This window comes from Schistocerca americana, chromosome 4, assembly GCF_021461395.2.
Source record: "Schistocerca americana isolate TAMUIC-IGC-003095 chromosome 4, iqSchAmer2.1, whole genome shotgun sequence".
In the NCBI taxonomy this organism is placed as follows: domain Eukaryota; kingdom Metazoa; phylum Arthropoda; class Insecta; order Orthoptera; family Acrididae; genus Schistocerca; species Schistocerca americana.
This window is the reverse complement of record NC_060122.1, coordinates 238,507,777-238,525,752: the sequence shown is the minus strand read 5'-3', so window position 1 is coordinate 238,525,752 and position 17,976 is coordinate 238,507,777. Positions and strand designations below refer to the sequence as shown.

Here is a 17,976-nt window from a genome sequence, read left to right as displayed (position 1 = left end):
TCAGGGATCGAGTCTTGGCAGCACGATCCGTTACAGCCATGCGGATAAGATGCCTCTCATCTCGGCTGCTAGTGATACGAGGCCGTTGGGATCCAGCACGGCGTTCCGTATTACCATCCCGAACCCACCGATTCTATATTCTGCTAACAGTCATTAGATCTCGATCAACGCGAGCGGCAATGTCGCGATACGATAAACCGCAATCGCGATAGGCTACAATCCGACCTTATTTAAAGTCGGAATCGTGATGGTACGCATTTCTACTACTTACACGAGGCCTCAAAACAACGTTTCACCAGGCAACGCCGGTCAACTGCTGTTTGTGTATGAGAAATCGGTTGGAAACCGTTGTCGGTGACGCCACCGGCGTCACCCTTGTGTGAATGCTCTGAAAAGCTAATCGTTTGCATATCACAGCATCTTCTCCCTGTCGGTTAAATTTCGCGTCTGTAGCACGTCACTATCGTGGTGCAGCAATTGTAATAGCCAGTAGTGTATGTTTACAACGACGTGCATACACGACGAGACCTGAATAATGGTAGGCGTCGTCGTGAAGGCCTGGAACGAATCTGGACCGGTACCACAGGAGTATGACTATAGACGTACCGCTGATGACGACGAACCGGGCAGGATCTGCCGGCATCGAGCGCTGAGGAGAAACTGTAGGTACCGCCAACTGGTAGCGCTGGAACTGAACAGTTGATGCGGCTGGACGAAACTGCTGGTGCTGCCGACTTAGCTATAGGCGTAATTGATTTCGTACTGTGCTGTGGTGGTCTAAATAGACGGGAGCGGATGGATACCCATGTGGCGCTGCGAGGGCACGTGACCTGGCATAGCAAAATAGTGCCCTGCCGAGAGCGCTCTCTGTTGCGGCAGGCGCGCTGCCTGTAGGCGAGGTTGGCATCCCCAGACTCTGTCGGAGTCGACGCGTAACTCGTGGTAAACAACACTGGCCATACAAGGACATGTCTCGGTTGTATAAACCGATGCCAACGGCGTTGCCGCAATGGTAACATCTGTTCCCGTCAGATCACCGAAGTTACGCGCTGTCGGGCTGGGCTAGCATTTTGATAGGGTACCATCCGGTTTACCAAGCGCTGTCAGCAAGTGGGGTGCACTCAGCCCTTGTGAGGCAAACGGAGGGGCTACTTGATTGAGAAGTAGTGGCATTGGTCACGTAAACTGACATACGGGCAGGAGAGCGGTGTGCTGAGCACGTGCCCCTCCGTATCCGCATCCAGCGACGCCTGTGGGCTGAGGATGACACGGCGATCGGTCGGCGCCATTGGGCCTTCATTTGCCTGTTCGGGCAGAGAGCAGTTTTATGTAAATTCAAAAGGGATAAATGTTACGGCGTAAGGACGAGCGCCGGCACGAATATGAAGAACGTAAGAGCAGAGAAGACTGCGAGACGACGTCAGCGAATAATACGCTGACTAGTACCGCACAACGACAGGAGCGGCGTCTATCCGAACAGAATATAAGCGTCGCCCCTGCCAGCCTCGGCCGCACAGTAGAAGACGCGCATTAGCAGATCCGGACTAGAAACCGCGCACTAGAAGAGCCGTTATTAGTGATCCATATTGACATGTGTGAATTACTTGTACGGACATTGTATGTAGCGAAGGACATTGATTATTTGCATGTCGCCATTTGCCTGCGACTCAAAGTTAAGTACTGTCTAGTTTATTGTAATGAAAACCTTTAATGTGATTTGCTTGAATTGTTGTTTACGTATAGGAGAAAGCAGCATCGTTTTAGGCACCTAAGACCAAAATGGTTCAAATGGCTGTGAGCACTATGGGACTTAACTACTGAGGTCATCAGTCCCCTAGAACTTAGAACTACTTAAACCTAACTAACCTAAGGACATCACACACATCCATGCCCGAGGCAGGATTCGAACCTGCGACCGTAGCGGTCACGTGGTTCCAAACTGAAGCGCTTAGAACCGCACGGCCACACCGGCCGGCTACCTAAGACCAGACGAGTGTGCAGGACACCACAATAAAGGAAAGGAGAGGATAGGGTACGAATTCATGATGTCAGGTGCATCAGGACTTTGTGAGGAATCAGCGGCGACGCTTGAAAATGCGTGCCAGATCGGGACTCGAACCTGGAATCTCCGGCTTAGTGGGCAGCTACGTAAACCACTGTACCAGCAGGACATGCCGTTTATCGCGTAAGAATGGATTATTTCCGCACACGCTATCGTCGACTCTCACTTCCACCTAGCAACACCTATCAGCAGTCCTTGTCCATGTCCATGTCCTCCGTGCTAGCCTATTTTAGATTCCCGCTGGAGTTCGAACGTAAATGTGCATTCGCACTGAAGATTGTGGATTCATTGCCATAGAGACGAATCATTTATATGTGATACGTGGGACTTAGGGAAGGCAGGAAAAGGTGTGGACGGCGCCTAATCAGTAACTGTTGGTTGCACAGTAAACATACACTTTATTTAAGGAAATATTTTCTTAAAAGCAATCGTTTAAAAAAGTTGACTGCTACACAAGCTACACTGACGTCTGAAGGCCTTATTAAGAAGAATTCTAATTATTTGTCAGCAGAAGGCCACAAGCAATAACTTAAACTAGCTGATTCCGATCCTTGACGTGGTCCTGCACTCTCACGACTACGCAATTCCGTCGGCCAGTACATGTATGGCGCCAGCGGTCGGGGGAGTACTGACTGCTGCTCCGTCCCTCCTGAACTCCGACACACGACGACCCGAAAATACTGGCGGTCGCTCCAAAGATAGTACCACAGTGGAAAATGAAATGATCATATGGCATTGTTGGCCGGGAGGCCCCATTCGGGAGAGCTAGGCCGCCGTACTGCAAGTCGTTCATAGGTGACGCCACATCGGCGACTTGCGAGTCAATGATGGACACACAACAACCAGTCTCCTGCCGGGAATCGAACCGGGGCCCACTGCGTGGGAGGCGCTAACGCTATCGCTGCGCTACAGAGGCGGACAGTACCATAGTAATCGCTATCGATAAACGCCCTAGCTGCCACTCACGGACAGACAAAGCGAGCACACGTAGTGGCGCCAGTGAACGGACTAAGGAAACGAGAGGTCATAATACGAATACACGACGCCAACCTGTCAACGGCACAAACGCGAGCCGATCATGGCTCACTATGAATGCTGTCACATAAATTTATAGGTTGTGATGAAAGCTGCTTACCCACGTCCATCCGGCGGCCGGCTGTTCGCACAGCCTGCCTGATGTGCGGAAGAAACGAGTACCACGTGGATACAGTACTTTCTTCATAAGGGGTTTCAAAAAAATGGTTCAAATGGCTCTGAGCACTATGGGACTTAACATCTATGGTCATCAGTCCCCTAGAACTTAGAACTACTTAAACCTAACTAACCTAAGGACAACACACAACACCCCGTCATCACGAGGCAGAGAAAATCCCTGACCCCGCCGGGAATCGAACCCGGGAACCCGGGCGTGGGAAGCGAGAACGCTACCGCACGACCACGAGATGCGGACTAAGGGGTTTCAGTGACGCCGACACTAAAGATGGACACGTGTCAATTTGAGGAAGGACACCTGAGGTGAGGCTCATCTCATTAACTTCACTTCAAACATTACACCTTCTTATGTTTTGCCTGTTACGGTACCTATCGCTTCCTCGATTTCCTTGATTTCTTCTCCCAACGGGCTTAAATCATATTGTCTGGAGAGGTAATCTTTCTCCAGTGATTCTTTTAAGATGTTTATTCCAGTTTCTTCTGTTTTCTTGTATTTTATTGAGGATGTTATATACATGCAACTCTTCACTAATTTCCGAATTTGTGAATCTGTGGCTCTTGGGCATTTATCTCTTTATTGCTCTTACAAACCTCATCTCCGATACTTGTATACGACTTTCTTGACGTTTGTGTATAAGCCACGTTTCACTTCCGTAAAGAAGCATTGGAGCTGCCATTGTGTCACAAAATTTCAGTCTTGTTTCCTTCTTCGCTTCATTTTTTATTCATCTCTTTGTTGTTCCAAATATATTCCCTACCTTCGACAGTTTCTTTACTATGCCTTCGTCATGCTCATATGTAACGTTATAAGCTAAAAAATTAAAAAGTCTGCCCCATCCTGTTCAAGTTCCAATAAAACTGAATGCTTCGATACCCTTCACGATTTCCTAGTAGAAATTTGTGACACTTCCGACGAACATCGATTTCCAAGACGAAATTCGTCTTTCGTCAAACGAAAACGTCAAGAGCATCATTTGATGGACGTGGGAAAACTTTCAAAGACTGTTTCCCTGTCCTGTCTAGTAATAAGAAATGGAAGCGCAATCTCTTGGAAGAGACGGTAATTTTGGAATTCACATGAATTGTGATTTAAAACGAGCAGTTTCTGGAAACTTCCAGCCAGCTTAAGTTACAGGAAAGTTATAAATCTTTGTGAAGGATAAGTTACTGGCTAAGCTTAAAGGCTGAATTAGAAATACTGTCAAATACAGCAGTAAGAACTTTATTACCTCTCTCGTCCACATATTTATGTGAAAAGGCTTTTAACTCCTACATTTATATAAAAAATAAATACAAAAACAGGCTTCTTGCCGAGAATAATTGGAGACCTTCTATAACTTCTGTGGTTCCTGGCTTAAGAGCTATGAGCTATGTGCCATGCAAAGCAGGCGGATCCTTCTCACCACCTTCCAAGAAAGAGCTGACCCAGTTAATCCCGTAATGAAAACTTCTAGCTTAATGGAAAAATGTAAAATACTTTAACACTGCATACTAAAGTACCCAATGTGGAAAAGCCTTCGTCAGCCATTTTGATGAGATACAACTAAAATAAAAACTATACAAAACCATCGGGGTATTAAACAGTTTGCTTGGAATTCAATTACTTGGATGTTGCGGTAAATACGTCTTTTTAATAAGGCCTGGATTCGCGTATCCGATTTTTGTGAAAGGGGGGCACAGGTCGCAAAAGTTTAGGAAACACTGCCGTTATGTATCTACAAAGTTATCTACTCGATATCACAGTACGATAGTGCTACTAAATTATCTGTTGGGTGCAAATGTATTTGTTAAAATTAATAACTAATTTAATGAAGGAACACAAATTGCATCGAGAATGACATACAAACTTTACTGAAAACTTTCTTGCTTCAAGTAAATGATGATATATTCTTCTTTCGTAACGCTATAATGACTTTCGGGATGAATTTGTTACTGAAACAAGCAATTAAGATGTTAGAGATTTATGGTAATGAAATACGATGTCGTGTAAATGAAACTGAAACTTACAGTGATGTTGCAGCCCACTAGAAGTAGGTCATTCTCATTTTCCATTGGTATTACATTTCGTTTTTCTATATTTACAAGCCAAGCTCTACGAAATACAACTAGAAATAAGTGTATATAGTACTTCTCGTGTCACTTCCGACAGTCTGGCGTAAATTGTTGCTCCTGATTTCCACGACTCCAGAAACGACTGTCTCTCATTAGGTTTCCAATCGACAAAAACATGTCAACTTCATTGACAGTTTTCTCCTCCTCCAGACACTCTTTGCATGTTTCGTTATTGAGGCTTTGTATGACATTCTGCAAGTAATACGACAGGCCTTCGTGGAGTGTAAATGTTAGGGCTATTGACAAAATATCGATCCATTTTCCAAAAATGTTCGATTTGTGTCGGTGATGCCTTTCCTCCGATACATCGATACAAAAACGACAATATCGTAATCCGATATTTTTATTTTATATTATATTTTTTCGCAATTTTCGAAATTATTCGAAGTTGTTCTTTTGATATTATTCTTTTGAAATTGTAATTAGACATACTCTTATTTTCACTGTGTGGAGTCTTACTACTTTTTGAGCTTTCATCGCGTCCAATCTTCCTCTTTAACTCTGTGAAGCAAGTACATATGGCACAGAAGAAGAACACCGATTGATGTGAATAATAAGATTTCCGATGTGAAGAAATAGCACGCAGGTCGCGTTAAAAAACAATTTTTAACACAACCAGTGTGCTATTTCTTCACATCGAAATTCTTCAAAAGCAGCTGCTGAAAATGATGACCTAAAATCTAAATGACAAGATTGGTCGTTGCAGTAGGCGGAGGGGTGTGAGGGGAAATGTTGACGTAATCGGCGTTCGGCGCTACCAGCAGAAACTGCAACGTTTAGCTTCACCACACATTTTCGACAACAGCTGCTTCGCAGGCGTTTGAAGAATGGGAAAAAAGGAAGTCGACATGCAGTGTTCCAGACAAATCCGATATGTGACGAAAGCGAACGACGGACCCATCACACTTTTTATGGCGCCACTTACATGCAGTCACCATTGTTAGCAAAGCGATTATCGCCAAGTGTGAACGTGCATCGTTTTGCTTTCAATTCTTGCTCTAAGGAGGTTAAGCAGGATGTTAGTTGTTGATTTACAGAAGTCTAACAATAAGTCAATACTTAAATTTATAGCTCTAAAACCGGTAGTATATTTACAATGTGCAGCCGATATTTTTGTGGGTAGGTACGCCGATATTTTTATGCCGATATTTCGATACTCTTTTCGATGCATCGAGAGCCGAAAACGATATTTTTCAACTAGCGATGTATGGGAATATCGATATTTTTAAAAATATCAACAGTCCTAGTAAATATGTTATATCGCATCCCTGCAATTAGTGCATTGTTCACATGAATATACAGCTTTTCACTCTCATACGATCAACCTTTAAGGACTTCCGTGCTGATAAAATATTTAATTAGCAAACCCACGTAACATCGCATTTACTTTGAGGTGCACCAAGTGTGGAACGTTCTGTGGTATAAACTTCGTCTCTCAGTTTTCGGGAGATGCTTCAGATGACGCTTGTTTGGTACTAAGATAATAAAAGCAAATGCACTACCTGTATTTCTATTTTTTCGCTTCTGAGATCCCAAGCGCTTGCTTTCAGTAATGCTAGTGACTTACGATATTTAGGAACATCGTCTTCTATAAACACGATCTTTTATACAGTTCTGGGTACTTGAAACATATAACTAAAAATTCATCAATTTCTTTCAAATTTTATTTAAACATATGCATGGTTTTACGTATATGGGAGGGGTTACCTTATTGTCCGCCATGTTCTCAGCAGAGTGTTTCTGTAATTGGTACACCCACGGTTCAAGCAAATACAGTATCGGACTACTGTCATTGTCTTGGTAGCAGCTATAAATACACTGAGAAACCGAATCAATTTGTCAGCTACATGGTAATATCAGTTCTCAAGCATGAGTATTTTCCCTAGGTCACGTAAGACTTCAGGAGTTTGTTCATGCTGCATAAACACGGATTTTAGTATGACACACAAAGTATTCCTACGAGTATCAATGTGCTGCTTTAATGTAAACTGCAAAAGTGACTCTTTCATAAGGCCCCTGCTTTTTGAATACGTTACGGCATATTTCATTGCTTCCAACGACGCTTAGACGTTAGGACAATATTCCTGCAATCACTAACCCTCAACGGCGCGGCGTAGAACAGTGCTAAGAGAGTGGATGTTACTCGGAAGACGCATTAGTTCTCATGTGCCTTTTTCACATTTGCACCTTGGTCAGTAAAGAATGTAACCCTCGGCAATTGGCTTGTAAATGTCCCTAACTTAATCATATTTGTTTCAGTTTCCCACTGTACTTTCGTTGCACTTTTCTCTATATCATGCGGGAACTGCAATAAATTGGACTCGATACTTTCACTGCAACCCTCGTGAAACTGAATGCGTAGTAAGACTCAAATAATGAATTTTTGTGTACGCGTCTCTCCAAATGTCAGTCATGCGTGCGCACTCAACATCCTACATATTCTGCAACACTTGGGGGACCATAGCCATACAGTACTTGTCTGAAATTTTATTTATGTCTCGAGAAATTTTTGAAGGTCAAGGAACCACGTTTCTCGCACTCACAGTGCTTTACTGTGCTCCTATTTCTAGCAGTATCTGTGCAAGGTAGACCTTGAAAGTCTTCTCAAATATCTGCACTCAACGGCCGGAAATCTCTTGCACACATTCTACACACTCCTCCAGGACAATGGACCGTGCTCACTCACGCCAGAAGGTTGCTACTACTATTGACATAACTATTAGGAGAAGCTTTGAAGGTATTCCGCTGTCGCAACAGGATAATAGTTCTGCCATCCCGGAAAGCTAATAACTTACAACAGCCACTACACTCTGCAAAACCTACAGATCTATTTTGATTGTTTACAACGAATGGAAAATTTTGCCGTACCATGCTATCCCCTGCTTTCTTCAGACGAGTATGGGTTCCCGCGTCCGGTTCCATGGAAACTGCTTTGTTCCCTCACTCACACTTTCTAATACTCGGTAGGATTCTTGGCGTCTGATATGTATTTCAGAAGTAATAATGTACAACCCAAAGCGCTATCAGGGACGCCAAAACAACTGCGACTTGTTTGCCACCTGATCACTTCATGTCTTGCGCTGACTGGCTTGGCTCTGAGCAATATGCGACTTAAATTCTGAGGTCATCAGTCGCCTAGAACTTAGAACTAATTGAACCTAACTAACCTAAGGACATCACACACATCCATGCCCGAGGCAGGATTCGAACCTGCGATCGTAGCGGTCGCTCGGTTCCAGACTGTAGCGCCTAGAACCGCACGGCCACTTCGGCCGGCTGTCTTGCGCTGAAGTGTCTGCTTAGGGCTGCACTCCCCGTAAATAGCGCTGTCTGTTGCATCGACTCATGTTGACTCTGCGGATCGGCCAGGTATCCCAACGAGCGGCGGACCCAGATAGCGCATCGCGGTTCGCCAACTCTGCTCCCGATACAGCAGAGCTCGACTGTTCCCCCGCGGGAGCAACAGAACAGAACGCTCCGCCGCAGGCGGCCTCGTGGGGGTAAATGTGGCGGAATGCACGGCTCTGGTCAAAACGCCTGTAGTCCAGCTTGTCCCACTCTCCTACAGAGGTCCTACTGTGGTCAAATACTGTGTGCGGAGCGTTCCTGCGACGTGCATTTCAAATTTAATTGGTCAATCCGGTTTATGTCAGCGAATCATATCATTGGATCGATTACTGCCTCGTGGTAGAAGCTATTCAGGAGTTAAGCTTTGTGTGCTCGAGCAAGGTCGTCTAGAATACATTCGAGGAACCTGTCCCGCTACTATCAGCACAGGTAAATCAACCTCTGTATGCCTACTCTGCAATACATAGAAACTTCATCGAACAACATTCACGTTATTTGTCTTATGTTCCAGTCTCGAGTAACATGTTGGGAAAACGAACACTTAAATGTGTTAGTGCAAACACCGATTGCTCTTATTTTATAGCATCTACATCTACAGGGATACTCTGCAAATCACATTTAAGTGCCTGGCAAAGAGTCCATCGAACCACCTTCACAATTCTCTTTTATTCCAATGTTGTATAGCGCGCGGAAAGAACGAACACCTATATATTTCCGTGCGATCTCTGATTTCTCTTATTTTATCGTAGTGATCGATTTTCCCTATGTAGATCGGTGTCAACAAAATATTTTCACATTCGGAGGAGAAAGTTGGTGATTGAAATTTCGTGAGAAGATTCCGTCGGACCGAAAAACGCCATTCTTTTAATGATGTTCAGCCCAAATCCTGTATCATTTCTGTGACACTCTCTCCCATGTTTCCCGATAATACAAAACGCGCTGCCTTTCTTTGAACTTTTGCGATGTACTCTGTCAGTCTTATCTTGTAAGGATCCCACACCGCGCAGCAATATTATAAAAGTGGACGGACAAGCGTAGTGTAGGCAGTCTCCTTAGCAGATCTGTTACATTTTCTAAGTGTCCTGCCAATAAAACGCAGTCTTTGGTTAGCCTTCCCCACAACGTTTTATATGTGTTCCTTCCAAGTGTAAGATCTAGGTATTTAGCTGAATTTACGGCTTTTAGATTTGACTGATTTATCGTGTAACCGAAGTTTAACGAGTTTCTTTTGGCACTCATATGGATGACCTCACACTTTTCATTATTTAGGGTCAACTGCCAGTTTTCGCACCATTCCGATGTTGTTGTGGTCTTCAGTCCTGAGACTGGTTTGATGCAGCTCTCGTGTGGGGCCAGCGTGCCTTGGACGAATGCACTCTACGAGTCAGCGCTCACCAGGTCTGCATCGTACGCGCGAACGACCATCACTTGCTTGCATTCAGAAACTACTTTCCTCGCTGGTGACCACAGCGCGCCATTCCACCGTCCAAGTGATCCTCTCACTGCACCAGTCGAACAGTGCATGTTGATGCTGTGGCAAGGGTGGTAGACTGGCTAGAGATGTGCTTGCCCATAGTCCATTTACTTAAAACTTGTTTGCAACAATTAGTGTTGACATCTCCGGGCTCACAAGCCATATTATCTACGCTGTGGTAGCTGTGCGATCTGCCACAGCTACAATTACAATACGAAGATCCTGGCGGTCGTCTGTCCTGTGTGGACTTCCAGAACCTCATCTACATGTTTGGGAATGTTCTCGCGACCACTGATACCAGCAGGATAGCATTCATCTCACGCTAGGTAAGGGGAGCCCTACGTCATAGTGACGTAAGGCTACGTCATCGTGACATAAATGAACCTAAATCGACTTCATGAGTAAATATATCGATCTTTGCAGTTGTACGACAGAGGTTGCACGGTAACGTGAAAGCTAAATGGAAGTACATGTGTAGAAACGAAGTTACAGCAGTTGTGTGGTATGTTCAGTCCAGTTGAATTAGTTATTAAGCTGAAATCGCAACAATTTTGGATACTATTGTGTGTTTCTTGAACATAATGAATGTCTGAACGAAGGAACCATAACGAAAGAAAAAAACAAACGCTTGCAGTCATTTTTTTTTAATCCAATGAATCGTCCATAAATTATGTGGACAGAAACGTAAATAATTAATTATTAAGCTCTAATCCAAGAATGTGGGATGTTATTGTGTGTTTCATGAACATAACGAATATCTGAACGAAGGAACCATAACCACAACGAAAGTAAAAAAAACCGAGTATTCATTTTTTTAAAAAGTCCGATTAATTGTGCATAAATCATGTGGACAGGAACGTAAAATAGCGAGAAATTACTGTGTTTCATATTTTTATAAAAGCCAATGGAATGTACATAATTCTTCTGGGCAGAAACGTTGTAAGTAGGCTGTTTAGGCTGTTGGTAACGTCACGTAGCGCTCTGTATGAAAATCACTGCCTGTGCTGTGTGCAGTCTGTGGCTGGTTGACATTGTTGGAATATTCGCTATTGTAGTGTTGGGCAGTTGGATGTGAACAGCGCGTAGCGTTGCACATAGAGATGGGTCGAACTCGTTCATTCCCGTGAAGTACTTCATTCATTTCACTCTTTGCCGTGAAGCGTTCAAATGAAGTAGTTCATTCATGAAGTACGGAAGCCTGGCGAAGTTGTCCAGTTCGCCGCTCAGCCGCGGCTACGCTCGCTTCGCCTAGCTCGGACAATAAAGCTTCGTAATACTTCATAATTTTAACAACAGATGGCCGAACTATGAAGTAACGTCCACGTAACGTTTTGCGTCTTACAGCGTCTGAGGTAACTTAAATACAGCATGGTCGAAGGGGACAAAGGAAAGATAAATAGAGAAGCCTGTCACATGTAAAGAAGGTATTACGTTTAACCTTGCTCGACATTTTTTCATGAAGCACCAAAAAGAGTCTTCATCTGCCAAGTGAAACCTTATTTGTTGTGTTTATGGGCTGAAAACTAGGGCTACTAACGAAATTAAGTCCAATTTTATGTTCCTTTTAAAATTTAATCCAAAATAGAATGAGTATGTTTACCACTGTCACAAAGTTTATATACCTACGTTAAGTAATTATTCAGAAGTTTTCCTGTAGATTTTATTTTTGTTGAGAATAATAACCCTCTAAATTCAAAACGTAAACTGTCACCTGTAGTCATTGGTACGATTTCAGGTAAAATCCCTCTTTATTTTATTCGGAAAGCAATTTTTGTGTCTGTTCACGCTTATACAATGGCTAGCAACTCGCGATCGCGTAGAAGTAGTGAAATTTGGGGTTTCTTCGCCGATTTAGGTGATGGGAAGCAAAGTGCAACTGTTGTTGTAAGTGTATTTCACCGCGCGATTCGTCGACAGGCAGTAGAGGGAGGACTGAAGTGAAGGGAGCGCCAATGTAGTGGGAGAGGGAGAGGGGAAGAGAATGAGTGAACGAACTAGAAAAAAAGTGTGGAGTGTGCTATCTGTGGAGAGTTTGAAGTACCAGTTCATTGAAATTGAGTGGTTAGTTCACACTTCACTGGAGTGAAGCGTTTATTTGAACGACTCATTCACGAGCTCCCCACCACTAGTTGCACAGTTGGAGGTGAGCCGCCAGCAGTGGTGGATGTGGGAAGAGAGATGGCAGAATTTTGAGAGCGGACGATCTGGGCGTGTGTCCGTCAGGAAAACGAAATTTGTAAGACTGGATGTCATGAACTGATATATATATATATATATATATATATATATATATATATATATATTATATATATATATATATATAATGACTTTTGAACACTATTAAGGTAAACACATTGTTTGCTCTCCATCAAAATCTTTCATTTGCGAACTATGCCTATCAGTAGTTAGTGCCTTCAGTAGTTAGAATACTTTATCCAGCTGGCAGTATTGGCGCACGCTGTATTGCAGTAGTTCGAGTAACGAAGATTTTTGTGAGGTAAGCGATTCATGAAAGGTATAGGTTATTGTTAGTCACGGCCATTCTTTTGTAGGGATTATTGAAAGTCAGATCGCGTTGCGCTAAAAATATTCTGTGTCAGTTTAGTGATGATCAGAATAAGTAAAGAGAGAAATGTCTGAGTACGTTCAGTTTTGCTCATCTGTTTGAAAATCAAATAACGTAAGGGGTTTACCAGCACAGTAATTCATAGTTTTTTCTATGGGGAGGTTTCAACGTTAAACCGAGAAATTAATGTGGCTCCTAAGTTAATTCTAAATGTTGCTGGAATTTCAATTTTGCTTTCATGTTGCAGATCAACTCAGAAAATTCTGCTCTTCAGAAATAAATTATTGCTGATGATTATAGTGTAACCTGTTTATAACACATGTCATTATTTTTCTTTATACGCTGTATAGTGTGAAAAGATAATGTTTCGTCTATAATTGTTACTCACATTTTAATATTTAAGCAGCATCAACTATAAAAAAAGTAAGTTTCCTAGTAGTTGCCAAATGATGTTGAACACTGACTGTTACAATGGGTGAGCTACTTGACAAAGTAACCTCAACAGCCCACCGCTTTTAGCAGCGCTAAGTGATGTTTCATATGCGATGGTGGATGTTTGTTCATTCTCTCAATAGACATGGTATAAATTTCGGAGGCGTTTGGAACTTTTGTCACTTTGTTTGTACACGTCTATTTCACGTTATCGGTGTAACATCTATGGTACAACTGCAAAGATCGATATACGTACTCATGTAGTCGATTTATGTTATTCACGTCTCGATGTAGGGTTCCCGTCACTTAGCGTGAGGTGAATGCTACCCATACCAGCATCGTTGCACAAATGTCGCAGAGCGCCCAAATCGTGTGGCAATTCTTGGGAAAAACCATCCCACTATTCAAAGGCCGCAATTTGAACCCTTTCAAACTCCCTCAGCTGGCTGTAGGATGCACGAGTGCGTCTTCGTGGCATGGTTACCCGCTTGCTTCACAGGAGTTTACACCATACTGAGCCTTCTGGCTGTGAGCATTCCCTAAGGGCAGACACAGATGGTGCTCTGGTAGCTACGCCACTACGCTGTTGGCAGACGACTTTGAAACAATTAGCAGTACTCCTACTATGCCGCCGGTGGCATATGGTGTCATCGGATTATAATCGAAGTCGTCTTTCCAACTTTACTCTTTCTTTCCGACAGTGTATTTTCGCATTCCGAGAAGAAAGTTGGTGACTGAAATTTCACGAATAGATTTCCCCACAACGAACATCTCTGTTTTCATTATTGTGGCTCCAGCTTACTTATCATATCCATGACGTTGTTTTCCACATTCAGCGTCAACACCACACAAGCTGCCATTCTTTGAACATTTTCGATGTCCTCCGTCAATCCTATCTCGTAAGGAACCCGTAGCGGAGAGCAACATTTCAGAAAAGAACGGAAAAGCATAATGTAGACAGTCTCATTTGCACATATTTCGCCTCTTCTAAGTGTTCTCTCAACAAAACACAATCTTTGGTTCGCCTCTCTCAGAAAATTTTCTGTGTAGTGGGTCACTACACAGAAAATTTTCTGAGAGAGGCGAACCAAAGATTCCAATAAAAAGTTATTTGCAACTTTAGTTCCTAGATACGTAGTTGAACTGACAGCCTTTAATATGTGTGATTTATCATACCAGCCCGAAACGTGATTAACCCACTTCAGTGTGGCATGCCTGAAACGTGTACTGTCTGGAGTCACCAACTACGACAAGCTTGAGAGGAAAATCTGCATTGCACTTCAATTAAAATACTACTTTCTTGCCATCATGATTTAAGTTTTCTGTGATTTCCCTAAATCGCTCCAGGCAAATGCCGGGATGGTTCCTTTGAAAGGGCACGGCTGACTTCCTTCCCCGTCCTTCCCTAATCCGATGAGACCGATGACCTCGCTGTTTGGTCTCTTCCCCCAAACAACATCAACCACTTTTTTAGCAATGCTATAGGTATTTCAATGGTAGCGCTGGTAGAATCACATGTTTTATTGCTTATCTTATTTCGGCATCGGTAATTCAGGGGCAGCGGTAATATATTCTAACACTTCATGACTCATGTGCGAATTTTTTCGTTTTTAAGACTGAAACACTGTTTTCGTTTTGATCACTTGATAACTTACTCCGTTGACCTTCATTGAAACACTTGCAAAATTAACCATTCTTTCACATCCTAAACCTGCACAAAATGTCAGTCTTCATTCACAAAAACTTCCAACAATTACAACTCCGAACAATTAGAGTAAAGCATGTCTGACTTCTTCCACACCAATAACAAACTGCAGCTGACACACACACGCCATAATGGTGCGAGCGCAAGTCCAAAGACAATCTTACAAGGAGATACGTATTTGGATATTTGCATCGAAACAAATCCTCTGGGATTTTTTCGATATAGTCAAAAAAATTTTGTGTTCATGCAATAATTTATTTCACTAGACTATTTTTAAATTTCAGTATATCTGGCTTCATTTTTTTTATTGAAACTGAATTTTAAGATACGTAAGAATAATTAGCTTTCGGGAGTGCACATATTTATGTATGAAAAGCACAACGAATTTTATCATAAGTATAAGAAAGGATAAACCAATAGTAACAATGGCTAACTGCAACGATAAAACAAGCACCCCAGCAAAACAACGAATAGCGCACGAACGACCTAAAGCCATGTCGAACGCTTCATAAATAGTGAGACCGGTGCCGATAGATTCAATTTGGAAAACACAAGCAGCCCACGAGTGTTACGATTAGTATCTTGTCTCCCTACTTTTCTCCACGATCATCAAGTGTTAGATAAATCCTGGAGACATCCGTGAAGAGAACCCGATAACAATGATTCAGGTTCCAACTGAAGTATTGCCAAACGCTTGTGCTAGAGACAGGGGCTTTGTTCGTAATTGAGTCCGTGGAGATGTTCGCATAGTGTCTGAGTCGCCACATCCCCTATATGCCTACAAAAATTCATCTCGCAGTTCTGCGGCATTTGCTTCTGCTTATCTACCATCCATAATTTGTAAATTTGTAGGGAGTGGTCATCAGCTGGAGTTGTTGACAATAACGACCGGATTTCTTACGGAACAATCGTTGGATCAATACTTGAATACTGCTCATCAGTCCGGGATTCAAACCACATAGCATTAATAAAGGAGATAAAGAACATCCAAAGAAGAACAGCGCGAATATACGTCCTGGTCTCCTTCTTACCTTTGTCTCTGCCCCTCTCCTTCTCCCCTTCTTTTTATCAATCTTCTCCTCCTTTGTCCTCTCTCTGTCAGTCATCTCCTCCCCCTCACTCTGTCCTCACCTCTTCTCTCCACCTCCTCCTACCCACTTTTTCTGCCAATCTCGTCCTTTCCGCTGTACACATCAATTTCCTCGTACAATTCTGTTTATTAAAAATCAAAATGGTTCAAATGCCTCTGAGCACTATGGGACTTAACATCTGTGGTCATCAGTCCCCTAGAACTTAGAACTACTTAAACCTAACTAACCTAAGGACATCACACACATCCATGCCCGGGCCAGGTTCGAACCTGCGACCGTAGCAGTCGCGCGGTTCCGGACTGATCGCCCAGAACCGCTCGGTCACCGCGGTCGGCTTCTGTTTATTCCTCCTTGTCTCTGACATTGACCCTTGTTTATCATTATCGCAAATTCAGATTTTGTAGTGATATTCTAAACATAAACCGATAAAGCCAATACAGCTTTCCTCTTCGCTAACAACCTTTTACTTACATTGTTTCTTCTTTACGTACTTCATATATAATTATATGTTATATATATTATTAAAAACATATAGCCTATTTTCGTCCGAGTGTTCACCAGAGTATTGTGTAAGAATTTGAAGTAATTCGGTCAAGAACTTTTCAAAATTTTTGGTAACAACGTCTCCCCTTTATATATTACTTACTTATTTACATATTATACTCATTAAAAAGTGTGTGTATATATAAACAAAGAAGTATTTGCATGCAATGTTTTGTCAAAATTTTCTGAACAATCGGTGAAGAACTCTGGAAGACTAAGATTTTCAACAAACGAAAATTTATGTTTTTATACAGATTCCCCAATAGTTGTTATATATTATGATTATATATGCATGTATATGTATTTCATGACATATGGTGCTCCAGCAGGTATATAAAATCTCGCGAGTATTCGAATACAGCGTTGTGTTAAAATCTGAAAGCCTCTAGTGAAGAACTTTCGGATGTCTGAGATTTTAAATAAATGAACATTTACATTTTTATTTATACAGAAATACTAACTGGTACTCTTATTATCAGTTTCATAGTAGTGAGTAAGGAAAGTGGTATTAAATAGCCCAAGGCATATTTAGATCTAACCAGAATAGCCTGAATACATTTCTCTATTGCAAAATCTGAAGCATTGATAGAAAATAAAAACATATGTCTGAAAAGTTCTCTTGCACATTTTAGCAAACGCAGCTTTCACCCGGTTGCTGCCGGTCACAAAGGGAAGGACTTTAGCGTGAACCACATGGAGTTATTAAGTGCTCATGTTAAGAGACGAGCAGCTCCGGATGGCGACGCCGACGCTACGATATGTACTATACAGACTACACGACGCCGTCTCTGCTGAGATGTCAACCTTCCCCCTGCAGACACGTCCTACTTCAGCTGCTGGGTGCGCTGTACCACTCCATAAACGTCGTGCTATGGGATACATACAGCTCTACGGTCCCTGACCAATCTGAGGAACCTCTGAGTATTGACATGTACATGTTTAACTTATTTATGACAATAAGTAGTTCTATTTATTATCTTGAGATCCATGTATGCATTTTGCCTTTAGAAATCATCTCAGATTCTGTAATTCGATAGAACTTTTCGGCTTACGACTATCGTAACTTATGTAATTGTTTTACAGTTAATGTCTGAAAACACTTGTCGGAAAACAATATATCTATCTGGGCTAGTGCTATATTCCACAAGATGTTTTGTCCTGTCCTAGGTGCTCCAATTTGCCTTTCGGTAATTAGATAGATAAATATACTTCTCAATGAATCATTAAGTATGTAGAATATAAAAAAATACATAATACTTAAAGAAATAATGTGTGATACGTTAATGGCCTTTCCACAGATTCTAGGAGAAATAGTTCCCCAGTATGCCAAACATGTTCTCATTTAAAATTAACTGTAAACCTTCTCACTGACATTTAAATATACACTGAAGATCCAGAGAAACTGGTACACCTGCCTAATATAGTGTAGCC

General features: G+C 42.4%; 1 protein-coding gene across 1 annotated transcript in view; it reads left to right on the top strand.

Annotated features, from left to right (window-relative positions):
- LOC124613091 (synaptic vesicle glycoprotein 2C-like) overlaps positions 1-17,779 on the top strand; it is a 179,545-nt gene extending 161,766 nt beyond the window's left edge. Inside the window, exon 12 of the mRNA XM_047141683.1 lies at positions 17,178-17,779. Coding sequence (XP_046997639.1) covers positions 17,178-17,233 — 56 coding nt within the window. The 3' untranslated portion in view covers positions 17,234-17,779. The remainder of the gene's footprint in view (positions 1-17,177) is intronic.
- The last annotated feature ends 197 nt before the right edge of the window (positions 17,780-17,976 follow it).